General features: G+C 24.6%; 1 protein-coding gene across 10 annotated transcripts; it reads left to right on the top strand.

Moving 5' to 3' along the window:
* Positions 1-1,968: 1,968 nt before the first annotated feature.
* On the top strand, positions 1,969-19,021 carry LOC112595398 (JNK-interacting protein 3). 10 transcript variants are annotated; one of them, XM_025340576.1, is made up of 26 exons: positions 1,969-2,529; positions 3,525-3,645; positions 5,380-5,569; positions 5,637-5,793; positions 6,336-6,529; positions 6,603-6,697; positions 6,817-6,852; positions 7,020-7,058; positions 8,011-8,028; positions 8,113-8,227; positions 9,398-9,542; positions 9,636-9,817; positions 10,020-10,214; positions 10,632-10,869; positions 11,684-11,878; positions 11,955-12,132; positions 12,431-12,661; positions 12,754-12,867; positions 13,754-13,913; positions 13,975-14,194; positions 14,266-14,437; positions 14,522-14,635; positions 14,709-14,873; positions 16,772-16,903; positions 16,986-17,105; positions 18,613-18,700. In XM_025340576.1, the coding sequence occupies exons 1-25, from the start codon at positions 2,236-2,238 to the stop codon at positions 17,069-17,071; spliced, it is 3,786 nt and encodes a 1,261-aa protein (XP_025196361.1). In that variant the 5' UTR covers positions 1,969-2,235; the 3' UTR covers positions 17,072-17,105; positions 18,613-18,700. The 10 variants fall into 10 exon arrangements, with proteins under 10 accessions (XP_025196361.1, XP_025196357.1, XP_025196364.1 ...); XM_025340572.1 differs by lacking the exon at positions 16,986-17,105 and having other exon boundaries at positions 14,712-14,873; positions 18,613-19,021; XM_025340573.1 differs by lacking the exon at positions 16,986-17,105 and having other exon boundaries at positions 1,971-2,529; positions 10,638-10,869; positions 18,613-19,020.
* The last annotated feature ends 267 nt before the right edge of the window (positions 19,022-19,288 follow it).

The raw sequence follows: 19,288 nt of genomic DNA, 5'->3' as shown, positions 1-19,288 counted from the left end.
ATAATTACTTTTACTTTATGACATAATGTATTTTGTATTTTTCACTTGATGCCTGTTGGTTGTTGATAATTGTTACCTGTATTATTATAATTATTATTTTTTACATACCTGATATGTATAATATTTAAAATGAGTAGAAAACCATTAAACAAAAAAGAATAAGAAAAAATGAGGTTGTTCTAAGTAATAAAAACCAAAAATTTGAAAGTCTTTTCTTTCATTTTTCTGTATTTTAATTTCATACAATATAATTAGTGTAGAAGGTAAAAAATGTATCAATATTTGAAATATCTGACTGGTTGGACATCATCAGTCACTACTTAGCTTAACATATAACAATTCATAAAGGTTTTCTCCATATGACTTTTAAAATGTGTAATGATTATCTATATATGCAGAGCCTAACATATTTTATATCACCAAACTTTTATATTTTGAGGAAAACAATGAATATATTGATATTACAAGGATATGTTTGTGTGTGTGTCTGTAAACACGTTAAATAGTGAATTAAATTCTATTCAATTTTGAGAATAGTGTTTTGGATAGAAAATTGGATCAAATTTGCACTTTGGAGAGATTAAAATTAAAATTCCTAATATTTTTTAATGCAACTTGTATCTTAAATCTTAATCATAAAAAGATATAATAGATATAAGTAAAAAAAAATTTCTATATCTATTATATACGATATAAGATAGGTACTATATAATTAGGTATAACAAATATAGGTACTTGTATTATATATCAGTTAAAGATACTGCCCATCACAGTGTATCATAAATTATAGATACTTAATGATAAGCTCCATTTCGAATCTAAAAGCGTTGTACGTAAAGAACCGTTTAGGGATGTTACTACACACCACATCGCACGTCTATGTTCTATACTTCTATAGTAACTAGTTGTGTCAATCAGGGTTGGTATGTAATTTAAACAATTGATTTTGCTTAATTGTATATCTACATAAACGTTAAAAAAAAATAAAAAAAAACATTAAATTGTATAATAATTTTTTTTTTTAAATAAAATTTTTTCTAAAAATCAGAAAATCATGGTGTATACTATTTTTGTGTAGGTACCTAATATAACAATGTTAGGGGGTATCTACTTTATATCGTACCTATATATTACATTTGAAACAAAACATAAAAAATAACGTTTTGAACGAATGAAACGATTGTTTTTACATATTTAAAAAATACTATTTTTCACTCCCTGGCACTTGCAATGCTGCTTGCTACTATTTTATACTTAAGTATTTAACCCTTAGGCGCCATAACTGTCAATGATCATACAGTAGTATTTTAATTTTTATTATATTATGTTACCTAGTGTTCGTGTACGATTATTAGCGTTTATTTATAATAAAATTATAATCGTTAATTAAGTTAGATAATTGTTGTAGTTCTAGAGTAAGGGTTATTTGAGATGTGTCAATTAGGTATGATTTATGCTTGGAAAGTAGGTACCTACAGTGTCGGATTATGAAGAAAATTCGGTTCGGGAATATTACATGATTGTTTCGTCTTGAAATGTTTATACCACTCGGCACTCTCTATTTATAAGTTATAACTTATATTCGTAGTGTGTAGCGTGATTTGTGCAAATGCAAATTTTTTATTGGCATAATAATTTTTAAAACATTGATTTACCTTGATCTCTGAAAAAAGATGGCAAATTAAAAATTTGCAACTTACAAGTTACTATATAGTTATTAGTTAATTACAACATCTCTAGTCTCTACGGTAGTACGGTCAACAGTAGCGCTGTCGCTGTGGTAGCTATTAAACTGCGTAATTTTTCTTCATTGCCAAATCAGATATTCGGCAACACTGTTAGCATCTGTTTATTATTTGCAACGCCATTATCAATGAGTTGTAATCAATTAACCCCGAGTCCATACTACAACAGTACAACTTGCTATATTGGATGAAATATATTCAGTTTCAGTAGTTTGCACTCTTAATTAGTTTTAAAGTATTGTAACTTTTATAGTGATCTTGTATTTTTATGGCTATTAGCAAGGTGCCTAGTAGTTTTTAAAAAACAAATTTAATGTTTTAAACTTTTTAATTAATTTTTGTATGTATCAATAATGTACATAATATAATACATTCTACAATGTTGAATACTTATGTGTCATCAAATGACTATTATATCTATATTTATGTAAAATAAATTTTCTTCAATTGGTATTTAGACTTTTGAATAATTTAACAATATTCACACTAAATGGCTCAAGAAGTAGTGTACGGGACTCAAGACGACACCCATGTCGTTATGTCTGAGAAAGTACAATCACTAGCTGGTAGTATTTATCAGGAATTTGAAAAAATGATATCCAAATATGACGAAGAAGTTGTGAAAAACTTGATGCCATTAGTTGTTAACGTACTGGAATGCTTAGATCTTTCTCATACAGAAAATCAAGAACACGAGGTAGAAGTTGAACTTTTAAGAGAAGACAATGAACAATTAGTTACTCAGTATGAAAGAGAAAAACAACTACGGAAATCTGCAGAACAGGTATGGGTTTAATTATTTCATAAATATCATTTAAATATCTAAATATATTTATACCAGTCAATTTGAATCTAGGAATAAGGTTATTTGAGTGTAAACCCTCATTCTTATAAACTATATTGTATTTATTTGGTATTTCATTTAATTTTTTTTTATTTTATTCATACCTATTAAAATTATAACTTAACTATATAATGCAAATAAGTATAGTTTGGCTCGAATTTGAATTCATAAATATGTACAGAGTTCAATTAACATTGTTTAAGATAATGGACTGGTGATACATGACCTTTTGAAGGATAGCAAAATTACTTACCTTTTAGAATGTTCACAAATAACTTGACTATTTGACATTGACAACTGTAAAGTTGTTGTTTATTGATTTTATCATAGACAACTAGAATATATTAGACAAATATAGATATTTTTAAATTACTAATGTTGGTTCTTTATTATACATTTATTATTGAGTTATTTTATGTTATAATTTGTATTTGTTTAAGCTTGTCTAGCTGTTGTCTAGTCTGTTAATAAATCATTTTTACAATGATATAAAATGTGACAAAATATTCAATTTTTTTAATGAAATTTACCTAATTTATTTGTCTTGTAAAATACCTATTACCCAAATTTCAAACCGTTTTAACATCCTTTAAAGGCCTGCAAAAATTTGATGTTTTCCATCCCATCAAAAATTCTTCTTGTATTCATAGTTTTGATTCAATACATCTAAATATTTATGCATATCTTCCTTTCTATTCCAATTATGCATAATATCTTTAATAATATATGATACCTATAGACTTTAAGTTACTTACAACAAAAGTGAATAACTGACTATGCACACATTGAGATTTTTAAAACTGATTTTAATACAATAAATATAATATGAAAAAAAATGGGTTTGTTAAGATTAAAATTGTTCGCCCACTAACCTAATATTTTTAGATACACCTGACATCTAAAAAGTAAAATATTGATTGTTATCCTGTTTTTAGAAACTTTTGGAAATGGAAGATTATATTGAAGATGAGAAAAAAGATTATCAAAGTAAAATAGAGAGTTTAGAATCAATTGTTAGAATGTTAGAATTGAAAGCAAAAAATGCTTCAGATCATGGTAAGTATTTAACATAAATAGTTATAAAATACATTTATTTTTAACTAATAATAATTAATAAATGTATATTAACATGTAAATGATAAACCGTTTATAATTAGAGTTGTTAAAGTCTGTGATTTCATAATAAATAAATACTTTTTACACACAATATGGTTACTTGTAGTAATATGTAATACTAATAAAGCTTTATCAGTTTACTTAAGTTTAAAGATTAAACTATTCTATTATTCATAGCTTTTAATTAATATTATAATTTTAAATTATTTTTTTATTTTTGTGATGGTGCAAATGAAATTTGTTTCATGTTAATTGTTTTTTGAATGAGCGTTGAGTATTATATTAGTATACATTAGTACATTATATATTTTTTAGGTGAAATATAAATGGTTAAATGTCTAAAACAATTATTTGTTTGAAAATGAGCGAGTTTTCATGAGACGTGCCACTTTTACTGATCAATTTAAATATCATATTTTTATTCGACTTTGGAGGGAAGGGGAAGAATATATTTATTAATATTGGTATTATATCCCTAGTATATACTTAGTTTTTTATATTTGAATGATTTTCATTTTATGGTAAATCATGATATCTGGGTATTACCTATTAACATTTTTTACCATACATTAATGATACTCATTAAATTATTAGGTTGTTGTCATAAATCTCCATACACTAAAATAAGTTTTTTTATTTAAAATTGAAGTTTTACATTAATCATTAGTAAATAATATGAATTTCATAATTCACTGAAAAAATACCAGATTAACCAAAAATTACTTGATATTTTTGTATATATTATGAAAAACAAATTGAAATAAGTGCTCTTTATTATTATAATAACTGGTGGCTAGTGTCATTTTTGACAGCTACAATAATCATGGCTATTGATGAAACAAATTATTCAATACTATCTATTTTATTGGATAATTTATGGCAATGAATTTCCTGAGATGTATATGTACTCAGGTAGGTAATTTATGACAATTTATATTGTCGTTAATTTACAGGATAGTTGTATTTTACCATAACATTTTTATGCATCAATATAAGGCTTGATTTGATTAGAAAGATTCAAGTATGATAATTTCATGTAAATCCAGATAGAAGATTTGTGAGGAATTAATCATTCAAGGCAGGGGCGTTTAAACTATTGCTCATGAATAGATTTTAACTGGACTTTTTAAGGGTGAAAAATAATCTAAAAATATATGTAATATTACAGATCTTTATTGCGTGTATTTGTTACATGGCAGGTATCATCTGAATGTTATATAGTTTTAACCCATTAAAAGCTTTTAATGTTTTTATAAAATCCTAGAGTAAAAAAATTAGGTGAACTCTTGTTTTAGGTATTTTAAATTATTTAAATGTTTAATGCATAATATAAAACTGTTACTACTTCGAAAACAATAATACTTACTGAGAAAATCATAAAAATTTGACTTAGGAGATGTTTTTATCTTTTTCACTAAATTTGTCCAAGTCCTATTAGTTGCTTATGATATTAATTTTTTTTTATATATATTTACACTTTATAATAAGTAAGTTATTATGTAAACAAATTTAGTTTTTTAATGAAATACATGTAATTTTAATTTTTAATTTAAGTATAATTTATTATGTATATTATATAAAATATATTTTATATGTTACTAAGATTTTCTGTTTCATTTAAATTATAGATAAAATATTGAAAGCAATATAATAATTTTACATTTCTGATATTAGTTTATAGATTGGAAGAAAAAGAACAAGATATGAAACAAGAGTATACAAAATTGCATGAACGATATACTGAATTATTTAAAACTCACATGGATCACATTGAGCGTACAAAAATTTTAATGGGTTCTAGTGATCGAATGGATAATCCTAGAAGTATGCGTATGCCTTTTATGAGCATGGCCCATATGAATCGGTAAAAACAAAACATCTATTAATATTATTTAATCTACTATAGCTAATGTTATTGTTTTATTATTTAGATCTTCTGGACCAGTTTCATTTGGGTTTAGTTCCCTTGAAAATCCATCTAATCTTAAGTCTATTGATGGATCCAATGAATATCCATTAATTATATCTAATTCTCCTCCAGGCAGTATGCATTCCAATTCTAGTCTGAAAAATGAATTACAAACCCAAGTTAGTAATAATGTATACTTGTTAGATTAGTTTTAACCAATATAATTTATTAGTTGAATGAAAAATACATTTTGGTTATAATTATTAAATACTTGGTATCATAGATAATCAAAAAATTATAACTTAAAATATCAACTGTCTTAAAATTTAATTTTACTTTTAACACTTGAAAAATATATCAAGAAAAATGGTCCATATATATTATAATAACTGATAGTTGCTCTAGTTTGTATCTTCTATCATCTGCTGCTACTTTTCTCCTTAAATTAATAATTATGAAATTGATTTAATACAATTTCTTAATAAACAGCTGAGAGTTAGTACAGTATGTATGCCATTGATTAATGGTGCATAGGTAACAAAAGTTAATCGTAGTCTACACCTCACAGTAACTGAGTAACTTATGTATGCCAGACATTGTAAAAATATATAAAAGGAATACTGTACTTCCATATTGAAATTAGCTATAGAATTTGTGAGAGAAAAAACTTCTATCCAAACCAAATCATAAAATCCTTAATTATTATACAATTTCACTATAGGATCTTGAAACTTCTGAAGCAGAATCACGGTTACGTGTTGATCAAGAATCCGAACGAGGTTGGTCTGAAACTTTAAATTCTATTAGCAAAGCTGATGACAGCAGCCCAGACGAAGTTCCAGAAATAGTAGAAGAAATAGAAGCAACTCCTAAAAATTCTGTCATGTCACTAAGTGGGCGTAGTCATACACAAAGGTAAAATAGAGTAACATTAAATAAAAATATTTTACCAACATTTAATTTCAATAATAAACTAATAATTTTGTAGAGAACAGAGACCTGCTACTAATGTTTTATATCAAGAATTCAGCTTTCAAGACAATGAAGTGCAAATAGATTTAGAAGAAGTACCAGAAATTACTGGTAGTTATTATATATATTACATTGTTTTAACTTAGTTTAATTTTTCAACTATAATCTATTTATTTTTTTATTTTCCAATTTATTTCTGAGTACACATTTTAGTTGTTTATGTGTTTCAGGAAATTGGGTGCATCCTGGAGATTATGCTTCATCTGGTATGAAATATTATGATTACTGTTCTATGCTTTAATTATATGAAAATACTTATTTTTTATGGCCTTTTTAGTTTTGCTTTTTTTTTTAAATTATATTTTATTTAAAACGCACAGCATTTATTGTTTTTTTTTGCATGTTCTTTTTTTACATAATTTTTCATCGACAGTCAGCAGTGAGACTGAACCAGAAACTCCGCTCTCGATAGGTATGCAATTTCTTCTAGTTTCTTTTTACTAAACTTTTTTATATCGCCTAATAAATATCCTTGTGTGTGTTAAAAACTAAAAAAAATTAAAAAATGTAATCAGTTTTGGTCTATATAACTTACAACACAGATGAGTAAATAAATACTATCTAGAATACTAAATGAGCTTAGCATGTGTGTCCAACTATTTTATTTATTTTTATCCAGCTTAAAATAATTTAAATAACAATCTGTATCCAATATATTTTTAAATTCAATCTATTAAAAAAAAAAAATCATATTTTTACTCAGAAATAAATATTATTATCAAATTATTGATGTTTTAGTTACCTTACTAAATATATTAAAATTGCTAAAGTTATGGTCTTGTGGTATATTTTGATAAATTGCGATTGGTATTTATCTTTACCTGTACGGAAACTTCTGAATGCTTATAATTATTGGAAAATATAAAAGTATTCAATAGTGCTTTAAGGAAAATTTAGAACATATTAAAGTTTTTAAAACAAAAGTTTGGGATTATCAGTAAAAACTATTATCAGTTTTTTTAAAGCATCTTTATATTGTAATACATTTATTAAAATGTTTAGCTTTGGTAAACAACTTATGAATTGTCTATTTGCACAATTGTTTTACTTTAAATAATTGCACTTTATTATTGAGCTTTCTTGCATGTATTAAATAATTTTCATTAAATTCTTTTTAAATATATTTCACAAATTATTAAGGAACAATAAAATAAACTAATGCATTCAAAACTGTTCCTTAATAATTTAATTTCAGTATAAGGATTATTGTTATGTACAATAAATATTTTAAAAGTTCATTATAATATGTACAACTTTTATTTAAAACAACAAATTATATTTAACTAAATATAACTTGTTTCGTATGTTTTTGCTGCTGTAACTCAAACAATACGCTCTTGTGTCCGTCTGAAACCATAAAACAGTTAATGATAACTTTTTCGGTAAGACTAACATCTAACTAACAATTTCTTAATGTTATGTTTTAATATGTATTTACTATTTTTTTTTAATTTAACAATTTAAAGGTATGGGAAAGGAAGTTGAAAATCTCATTAAAGAAAATACTGAACTATTGGCTACAAAAAATGCTCTTAACATTGTTAAAGATGATTTAATTATTAAAGTTGATGAACTTACAAGGTATTTTATTTATATTCAACATTATTTTAAAAGTAACTAACACTGTTATTCACAATTCATTCTAAAGTTTCATAAATATTTTCATCTTAGGTATATAAATAAACTAAACATTTTAAGAAAGTTTATTTTCTTTATATCTTAAAGTTTGACTTTTGTCCAACAGTATTCTTAAAAATAGTTATCATATAATTTTCTTTATCTTTTATTTTTTTTCATTTTTATTTAGATAAATTAAACAATATATACAAATTTTAGTACAATAAGCATAAAAGATTACTAATATGAAGTGGATTGTAGACATAGGATAAAAACCATCCAGCAATGACACTTTGACGTGGGCTGGGTCTTATTTCAATAAATAGTGTCAAGAACTTCATGATCAAGCATTGTTGCTTGATCCTCCTATGGGAATTTCTGGGAAATAGACAGTTAATTTTGAATATTGAAATTATGATTTTATAGGTGATTTCTAAATTTAGAATTGTAAATTTTGTCTGTTTCACTCATTAAAGATATGAAGGTTAGTGTAAAGGGTGTGATTTAATAGACGTGGAGGTAGGGTCTTAGAGCTGAATACCATGTAACCTTGTGGGTTTTCTTACATCTTAAAAAAAGTATATAATCGAATTTAAATAATTTACATTATACTTGGGAAAAATTACACTATCTATTATAGAAATAAGAACTATACAAGACCAAAAATCAAAATTTTAACTATACAATGCATATGTGTTTCAAATTATATTTTACCAATGGTTCATAGTAATCATTACCTAGTTAAATACAAATTAAAATATTTATTTTTAGGTAAATATATTTATTACACAATGTTTTGTGACATATCACATAATCATCATATTTTATAGCCATCAATATAAAATAAAATAGGTACCTAATATATATATATATGTTTTATCAGTATCAAATTTGGTTTTTGTTATTTTAAAAATCATGTGACCATTTAATTTTTATAAAAAAATATAACAACATAAATAATAATATATATATATTTATAATAATTATTATATAACTAGTTGTTGATGCCTACCGATTTCTTCTTGAAAACAGTGTTAGATACTTTTTAGATAACTCTTATAATAATATCATAAAAATGGATGTTAAAATATTTAGATTTTTATAATTATTTTTATTTAATTTGAATTAAATTAGTGAGCAACACATTTTGCGTGAAGAATTAAAAGCTTTGCAAACACTAAATGTTCGTTTGGCTCAAAAAGCATCTGAAGTTGAGGAAGAATTAAAAAAAACAAAGCAAGAATTAGAACAGCTGAAATTGAACAAATCTGATTCTGATGTAACTATTACATTTTATTATTTATTGATGTGTTATCAAATAATTATATTGATAAATAGTGTTTCATAACAATATGTTTGAATAAAATTCTAGGAAGAAAAATCATATGCTGAACGTAAAAGATTTACCCGTGTTGAAATGGCTAGAGTTATTTTAGAACGAAATAAATTTAAAGAACAACTAATGGATTTAGAAGAATCACTTCGTTGGCAAGAAACTGTACGAGCCATTCGATTGGAGCCAAATGAGAAAAAAAAACAGGGTGTGTGGAGACTGTAAGTGATTAATTATTTGGTTTCTGAATGGTGTAAAGAGAGTGCTTCATTATCTATCACACAAAAGCCAAATCAATCAAAATATAAATATGCACAAATAATTTTTGATTTTGGTATAATCTAGTAGCTTTGTATAATATATTATTATTATATTATTTGAAATGTATTATATCAATTTATCAAAATAAAATATCTCTTATAGTTTTAGCAACTTATTTGGAAGCAGTGTCAAACCAAACGACACTGGACTTGGAGGTGGAGATAGCGGAGGAGGCGTAGTTGCGCGTCCTAGATCAATTCATTATGATACATCTTCTCATCAAGTTGGCCCCTCTAGCATAATGAAAAGACGTAGTATGATAGAAGGAGGAAGATATAGTAGATATGAAGATGACATGTAAGTATTTTGTTATTTATTTTGTATTTCTCCAGGACTAATCTTTTGCATGGCTAATGGGTTTACTAACAAAACATAAAATACATTTATATCGAGCTAAAAATAATGTCTATGCTCATTGCTAAAAATTAAACATTTTTTTTTAATTATGTATTTAATTTATTTTCCTTTAAAATTTTCGGAATAGTGATCTTTATTTTATTTATTCAATAATATTGATTAATAATCGGTTACAGATTGGAATATTATTTTTATAATTCTAGTCAAACAATATCTCGGCATAAACATTTGAACTTTATCATATAATATATGTAAAAATATCCACACATCCAAAAAGAAATTTGATTAGGTTAGTCCTAGAGAAATTTTATGCATAACTTTTTATTATTTTAATAAACTTTGTTCAATTATATTTAGCTTTAGTGACAAATCTAAGCGTTCCGATAGACGCGTACATTTTGGCAGAATACGTACTCATGTTCCTAGAGAAGAAAGCTGGTTACAAGCTTATGGTTGGAGTATGCCAGCTGATCCTTCAAATGGAAGAACCCTTTTAAGTATGCCACATCAATCTAATAGTCCAAGTACAAACTACTCAGTACCAGTTCTAGTAAATTGTTGTTCACCGCTTGCTGATACTGAACCTGGAATGAAAGTAAATATAAATTTAATTTAATTTTCCTAATGTAATAATAATAATAATTATTCATTATACTAATACCTTTGTTTTATTTTTTTTGAACAAATTCAAATTATTCAGTTTTTGAATTTTATAACACTATATATATATATATATTTTTTTTTTATTATTCAAACTTAATTCGACAATTAGTTTAAATATCAGAATATTGACTTAAAAATAATTTATGTTTAAATGATAAATAATGATTAAAGAAAAATAATATGAGAAATATAATATTTTTTTTGTTGAAATGAAAATATATTTTGGATGTTGAATGAAATTATGAAGGATTTAAAAAAGAAAATTAAGTGAGCACATTATAAGAATAATTTATAAAAAAAATTAAGTAAGAGTATAATATGAGTGAGGTCACAAATTACACAAACCATAGTGATGTTGTGAAGTGTGCAAAGAAGTGTATCATTTAATAAAGGTTTAAAAGAATAAGAGGAAAATAAGGTGTGATCAAATCAAGAATGGAAGAACAAAATGTTTATAAATAAACCTCCAATTCTTATTAATTTTGTATTTATAAGAGCTTAAAAATGTTTAAAATTGTTTTTCGATTAAAAATTGAATGTTATGATCTTTTGGTAGCTGTTCAAAATTATGGACTAAGAAAAGTATCTAGTTTTTGCAATAATTAATTTCAAGAGTTTATTTAAACATCTACTAATATGAAACTAAAACTTATATTACTTTTCTTTTTTTTTATTAACTCGTTTATTTATATAAATAAATAAATAAACAAATTGTATTATTATTTTAAACATTTTGTTTATTTCAGATGTGGTGCGCTACAGGAGTTAATCTTAGTGGAGGTGTTACCAAAGATGGTGGTGAAATTGTTGGGGCCAGTGTATTTTACAATAATAATAATAATAATAATAATAACATGGAAGAACCCATTAATAAAAATTCAGATCTTCAAACTACAATTGATGAAAGCTTAGAAATGAAAAAATTAGATGAAGAGTTAAAAGTAATATTTTGTTTAAATTTAAAATTTTTTATAATTACTTAGGATTTATATTGACTTATTAATTTGATTATTTTAGGAAAATAGTAGATCAAGCGTTGAATCAGAACTAGTGCTATCATCACTTATTTGGATATGTACTACAACTAATAATAATACTAAAGTAGTAATTATTGATGCCAATAAACCTGATATTGTGTTAGAAACATTTCATATTTCCTGTCAAGCTCATATTGGTTGTATTGCTTCAGTACCAGGTAAATATAATTTGTACTCTGTCAAGTAAGAGAACACATTGTAGCCCAATTAAAATCAGTTCTTCTGTGCATCTCCACTCGACGTCCTATTATTGAAAATAGTTGGATTTTATTGAGTTGTTGCATGGAGAATACAGAATAAGCTAGACAAAGTTTATATAATTCGTGTTCTAAAAAGATAATTTTAATTTATACGCATTTTATATTTTTCCTATATGACATTAAATTTTTTAAACATAACTTTATATAATTATAAATTAAAACATTCACACTAAATGTGTTTTTCTTTATTTAATAGGGGCTTTAGAAAATGATTATGTGGACAATGATGTTATAAATTGTGAGCCTGAGCAAACTGAAGAAGTTACTGAAGAAGACAAGCAATTACCAAAAGATAATAAATCAGATGTTGAAATTGGCAAAATTATGTTTGTTAGTTGTGCAGCTGGTAGTGAAGAAACTTATTTAGATGATAATCATAAAGCAGATGAACTATTAAGTGACATAAACCCTGATAAGCTTGATGATGGTAATTATCTATTATTTATGATGGCTTTTATTTTTTAATGCTTGAATTTGCTGCTTGTTGTGTTTGTGCTATTGTTTGTATTTTGCTCTTAGAAGATAGCATATCAAACTCTGTTCAAGCAGATAATTATAGCTGTGAAATATCAAGAAGACCTAGCCTATTGAAAGAAGGTATCATAAAGGATGGAATATCTGACCCTCAGAATGGTAATTGATTTCTAAACAAAATGTTGCATATCTATTAATATTATAGAAAATTTACTTTGTTTTTATCTTATTAATAATAATAATCTCATAATTTTGTTTTGACTAAAGTAATTGAAATTAATTTTAAATTATAACTAAAAAGCCTCATTTGAATTTTTTAAACTAAAGGTAATAATAACAACATATAAACTCAACAGAAAAAAATAGGAAAAAAAAGAATTTAAAATGTGGTTTGCACAATTCTAGTTATAAACTAAAGCTTTTTCTCTAATTTAGAAACACATTATTTTCTTTTGACTCTTAAAGTATGTTAAAATGTATTTTATTATTGTTTCTGATCATCAATGTATTTCAAACTACCATTAAAGTATTCCTAGTTAATAATAAAATGGTTTGAAAACAATGTACAATATAATGTGTATATGTTTTTATATTAAGAGTTTTAATTTCTATAGTTTTGTAGGTTGGCATTTATAATTAAATCACACTTAAACATCGGTAATTAATATGAAATACAAAAAGTTATTTAAGTTATTTCATAATATTCTGTTTATTTTACAAAAAATAAATATTATCATGAAAAATAGATTTAAATGTATCTTGTCCATAAGGTTAAGGCTTTGCAAGCTTTATACTAATAGGTGTTTGTTAAAGTTAATAGTAGATTTAAATAATTTAAACACTGGTTTGGTTATATTTTAATTTTTTTTTTTTTGTTTATATGTCTTTATTAATAGTAATAACTGTTTATTAATTTTTAATTTCGAGTTGTAATTTATTTGAGTATTTACATGTTTAGGTAATATTAAATAAAATTATCTTGAGTTAATATTTTTATATATTATTATTAACTATTTTAATTATTTGTATTATTCATCTATTTTAGAAAATGAAATAGCCAAAGAAGATCTAGATAATATGTCAAGTGTCTTGCCTACTATCTGGTTAGGATTTGAAAATGGTTGTATATTTGTACACTCTGCTAAGTCACAATGGAGGCGATGTTTACACTCAGTAAAATTAAAAGATGCTGTATTGAGTATCATGTAAGAACATTTTAGCTATATCAAAACAAGTATATTTGGTTTAATAATATTTGATTTTTAGTTATGTTGATGGTCGTGTTTTGTGTGCCCTGGCTAATGGAACAGTAGTTGTATTTCGGCGTGATGATGAAGGTCGATGGGATTTAAGCAAATATCATAGTGTTACATTAGGGCCACCTCAAAATGCAGCTCGATGTCTAGTATCTGTAAATAGTAAACGAGTTTGGTGTGGTTATAAAAACAAAGTGCACATTATTCATCCACGTTCATTAGTTGTTATTGTATGTATAATAATTAATAATGATTAATGATATAAAATGTATAATTATAAAGTTATGTATAAATATTTTAGCATACATTAGAAGCACATCCTCATAAAGAAAGTAAAGTGCGTACTATGGTTTGGGTAGGAGACGGTGTTTGGGTATCAATTAGACTTGACTCAACAATAAGACTTTATCATGCATATAATTATAATCATTTACAAGATGTTGATGTACAACCATTTATTATCAAAATGCTAGGTAAATCTTTTGTCTTATAATTAATGATTAAATAAAATCATTTTTTTTTAAATTTTATAAATTAATGAACATATTAATCAACAGGATCAGATAAACCACAACTATCGTGTATAAGAATAACGGCAATGCTAGTTGCTTCTAACAGACTATGGATTGGAACTGGAATTGGCGTAGTTATATCAGTCCCTCTTTTAGATAGTATGATATATTTATTTACTTAACATTGAATTAAATTATTTAGTTTTTCTCTAAACTTTGTGTGTATGTTTAGAAGGTCTCTTAGGATTTCCAATTAATAAAGAAGTGAAAGTTTATTCTGAACCAAAAACTCAAGAGATAACACCAAGTAGTTTTATACCATATTGCTCAATGGCTCATGCTCAACTATCAGTACATGGATTTAGAGATTCAGTAAAGTTTTTTGTATCTGTACCAGGTAAATTAGTAAATTATATGTATAAACAAATTTTCTGAAATTTTAAAATACCTGTTATTTATTTTATAAAATATTTAATGTAAATTATTCAAAATTTAAAAAATACTTAATCTAATAATATTAATCCCATCACATATCCATTATTTATTAACAGATTTTATTTTAGTATAGTTTATTTAATGATTTTATGATATTGCATTCAAATTAATAAATTCTATAACTATAAATATTTACAAATTTTAAAATTCATTAATTATTTTAATAATCATACCAATGCAAACTTATTATTTTTACTTTTCACGAGGAAAGGTCTTAAGTCTGTAGTAGGTTCAGTGTAAATATATATATAAAAATGGTAATAATAATTAACAGTTAGGGATAAAATGTGTGCATATTGTTTCAATTTCCCAAATAAGGTCTTGTTATAAATAATTTATTACAATATTACACAAGTTGTTTTTTTTCTCCTTTTATTTTTATTTTTACTTCTTTAAGTTTTTATAAAACCACTAGATAAATAAAAATGTTATCAATAGAATAACAAATAAGTCATTTCACAGTGGTGCAACTAGGCCTAAAATCGTGGTATATAATTATGCAAAGCCATGAAAGACATGCTCCATATCTCTCAAACCTTACACGATTCCAATATTTAGTTCAAATTAGTATAATACACTGCTTCAAATAAATGTTAAACATAATTTATCATAGATTGCTAGAAATTAGTATTTACTCTATTGGAAGTTGGAATGCAATAACACCACTGTCTATTTTACAATATTTAATGCTAGTAATGTATAAAATCATATAAATTAACTTTTAATTTTCTTGAAATAAACACATTTATATCATGTTTATGATCCAAACACATTTTATAAAACATTTTTACATCTATATTTCTGGTTATAAATTGTTAAAAACCAACTATTCTAATAACACTACCCATGATAGAATTACCATTCTTATAAAATATTTTATAGTTCATCCACTTCTGTCAATATTATTTGAAATCCTATATTCTAATTATTAAGTTAAATAAAATTTATATTATTATAGCTGACATCTACTTTCCTCTTAAACATATGTTCACAAATCTAAATTTTACAGATAACTTCAATATATTCGGTAACAATTTTATAATTGTATTGGTGGTGTGTGGTAATTCTAATTCTTCTGTGGTGGATGCCATCTAAATAATCTTTAAGGAGTTGCTCTGTAAAGTTTTGTATAGGTAAATCAATTTAAATATCTAACTCTTCCTAGCCTATCTTACTGGCATATCTCATCCCGTGAGAACCTGGATATTTCATATTTTTGTAATGGTTCCTAATCACATCTATTATCATAGTAAAATCTTCTTGAACAAAATTCTGAAAATTCTTCAGTTCTACTAACAATCAATCCCCTTTTCTATATTTCAAATTATTTAATTATACTACAGATAAATTTAAATTTGATGATCTTCTAAATTACAAAATTTAATTAAAATAAAATAACACTTTAGATCTTTCTGTAAACAATTTTACTAATATAATTCAAGTTTCTGCATGATCATGTTCAATTTCAGTTCTCCTTACATCTGAATTTTTAGTATTCCAGAACACATTTATAAAACTGATAAATGTGTTCAGTGTCAAATAACTAATTTTAATAAAAATCCCATTGTGTTGATGCTATAAATAATTAAAGATTATTATTCAAGGTTCAAACTTACCACTTGATACATAGTTATTATACACAAAAAACTAGAAATTAGTGCAATCTCTTTAGCTGGTTTATTACACATTTACACCATGTTATTCTGATTTTCATTAGAGCTCTGTTAGCCTATTTTAACTCTTAAAAAAATAACAATGTAAAAAGTATAGTAACCAAATAAATTTGTGTTTTGATTATAGGATCTGGAGGTTTTTCAGCTGCATCTGCCATTCAACAAGACGAACCAGTTGTTGAAAGTGTACCTGATGCTGAACATTTGACATCCACATTGATTATAGCTGGTGGTGAAGGTTATATAGACTTTAGATCTGGTAAATGCATTAATTATAATAATTTTCTATTTAAAATAAAAGATTTGTAGGAACAGAAATATTTAAAATGTTTTGTCTGTAGTCGATGGGGAAGAAACGAATGATGCAACTTGCCATTTGCTCGCTTGGTCTATGTTGTCTAGAATTATTCAACAGGACAAATGCTAAAAAGTTATAAAAATTTCCCTCAAATATTAAAATGGTATTTATAATTATCGGTCCATATTTTAGCTTTGATTTTCTCTTTTGATATTGATGTGGTTTAACTTCTTGACTTCTGTCTTAAAATATTATAATTTTTATCGGCACTAATTGTTTTAAATAGAATTTTAAAAAAATAATCTATTATATCTTATCTAAACACACCAATACACTATTGTTTGTTTAGTGATAGGTTAAAAACCAAACATTGTTGAAATTTATTTATTTGTTATTTCTTGCTTAATAAAAAAATAATTTATTATAAGCTGAATATTGTAAAAAAAATTTACCCAAAATAAATTTATTTTAGCATTCTAAAATATTTATTATAAAAATAAATTCTAAAATACCATTGACATTGATTTTCAATACATCATTTTTCTATTAATATCAACTTCAAATAGGTTCACAAAATCCTACAAAATTAAAAAAAAAGTTAAATTTTGTGGCTGGTGATAATGGTTACTTAGCCATTCATGATTGTTTAATTTAAATTACAAAAAAATAATACCCATACTAAAATCAAACCATTTTATTGTCTACAGCATAAAAAAATTCATAAAACTTAAAATTGAATAATTGTTACTGCTCAATAAGTGATGATAAACAAAAAATATCTTTGTTGTAAAACCAGTACATCTATTGCTCTGTTCAGAATCTAAAAGAAACTTACTAGCAGTGACATAATATATGTTCTGTTACACAATTTCAATGAAAATATGGGGATTGTTGAAGACCCTTTTTTCAGTTAGTCCATTAGTAGCATAAATTATGAAGCCTCTACTTGCTAAATTGCACCTTATTTTATCACATGATTATAATATCATAAAATTTGAATGGTATACAAATATTTTATTAGTTATCATTTTACATATAAAAAATATATATACATTTTTAATTACATCTATTATATCTTGTACAGGAACTATAAAATGTAAATATACAGTTCCTTCACAATTTTTTTTTCATTTAACCAATGTTTATCTGATGGCATGTAAAATTGTTTTAAAAGCTTGATAACCAAATATTGGCACTAGAAACAAAAAAGCACCACTGCTATACACTGTATAATATACGAGTTGATTCTTTAAAATATTTATTATAGTATGATAAAATGTTTAAAAATAAATATCCATTACTCTCTTTTACAGCACAATAAACATGTTTAGTGAATCATCCAGTAAATGTATACAGTGTATTCAAATAGCAGTATATTTATTTGATACTATAATCTTTGTTTGGTTAATTAATTGTAATATTGATAGTTTTGTATGAAAATAATTTTTATTCCTTCAAAAATATTTAGTACATGTAAATCATAAACCAAGATCTATCTTAGTTCATGATGTAAATCGACAACAATTTAAACACTAGTATACAAAGTATTCAATAAATGAAATAATAAAATTCATAGTATATATTGATTAAATTGTGTTTTCTAACAAATATGTTTACAATTATAAATATATTTTTAATTAATAGTAGTAATACATTAACTGGTTTTTTAGATGAACAAGGAGATGGCGACTACTTTGACCGGATAGAAAAAAATCAATTATTTCTCTGGGGAGTTCATTCAGAAGCTAAAAGTAAATCAAGATTGAATGTCGATTCATTAAATAATACAATTTAGTAAGATAAGATTTTCTTAATTGTTCATATAAAGTGCCATTTCCCAATATTATTTCTGATGTTTTAACTGAATGGAATCCAACCTTATAGCCGATTCTTCCTCTATTATCTATATCATTTTATTACTGTATCTATTGCTTTTGTTACCTTATTTATTATTCTCATCTGTTATATTATTATTTACATTATATGTTATTGTGCTGTGATTTATAACTCATTTAGTACATTTTTAAGATTTTTTTTATAACTAACTGTTGTTTGTTGATTTTTTTTATTGGACAATATAATTACTTATTTTTAAGATATTTTAATCAATTATTATTTATAAAACATTTTTTACATTGTATAAAACATTTTAGTCAAATCAAGCATATATTCATTATAATATATAACATAATTATATGTGTCTTAAACAATTTTATTTTAACCAAAATTACCTATTTTAGTTGATTATTATATAATATAAATATAACATATATAATCATAAAAATAAACTGTATTATTTTGTAAATTATTTTAGATTTGTACCTAAACTTTTTAATGTTTGCTATA

This window comes from Melanaphis sacchari, unplaced genomic scaffold, assembly GCF_002803265.2.
Source record: "Melanaphis sacchari strain LSU unplaced genomic scaffold, SCAv2.0 Contig27_pilon_pilon, whole genome shotgun sequence".
Lineage (NCBI taxonomy): Eukaryota > Metazoa > Arthropoda > Insecta > Hemiptera > Aphididae > Melanaphis > Melanaphis sacchari.
The sequence above is the reverse complement of the archived record's forward strand: the minus strand, read 5'-3'. Positions and strand labels throughout refer to the sequence as shown.

Excerpts from the sequence above, each read along its gene's own strand:
- LOC112595398 (XM_025340570.1), top strand. The coding sequence starts at position 2,236 with ATGGCTCAAGAAGTAGTGTACGGGACTCAAGACGACACCCATGTCGTT. Across the intron at positions 6,530-6,602 it reads GGGCGTAGTCATACACAAAG|AGAACAGAGACCTGCTACTA; the intron begins GTAAAATAGAGT and ends ATAATTTTGTAG. Across the intron at positions 12,133-12,430 it reads TTGTATTGCTTCAGTACCAG|GGGCTTTAGAAAATGATTAT; the intron begins GTAAATATAATT and ends TTTATTTAATAG.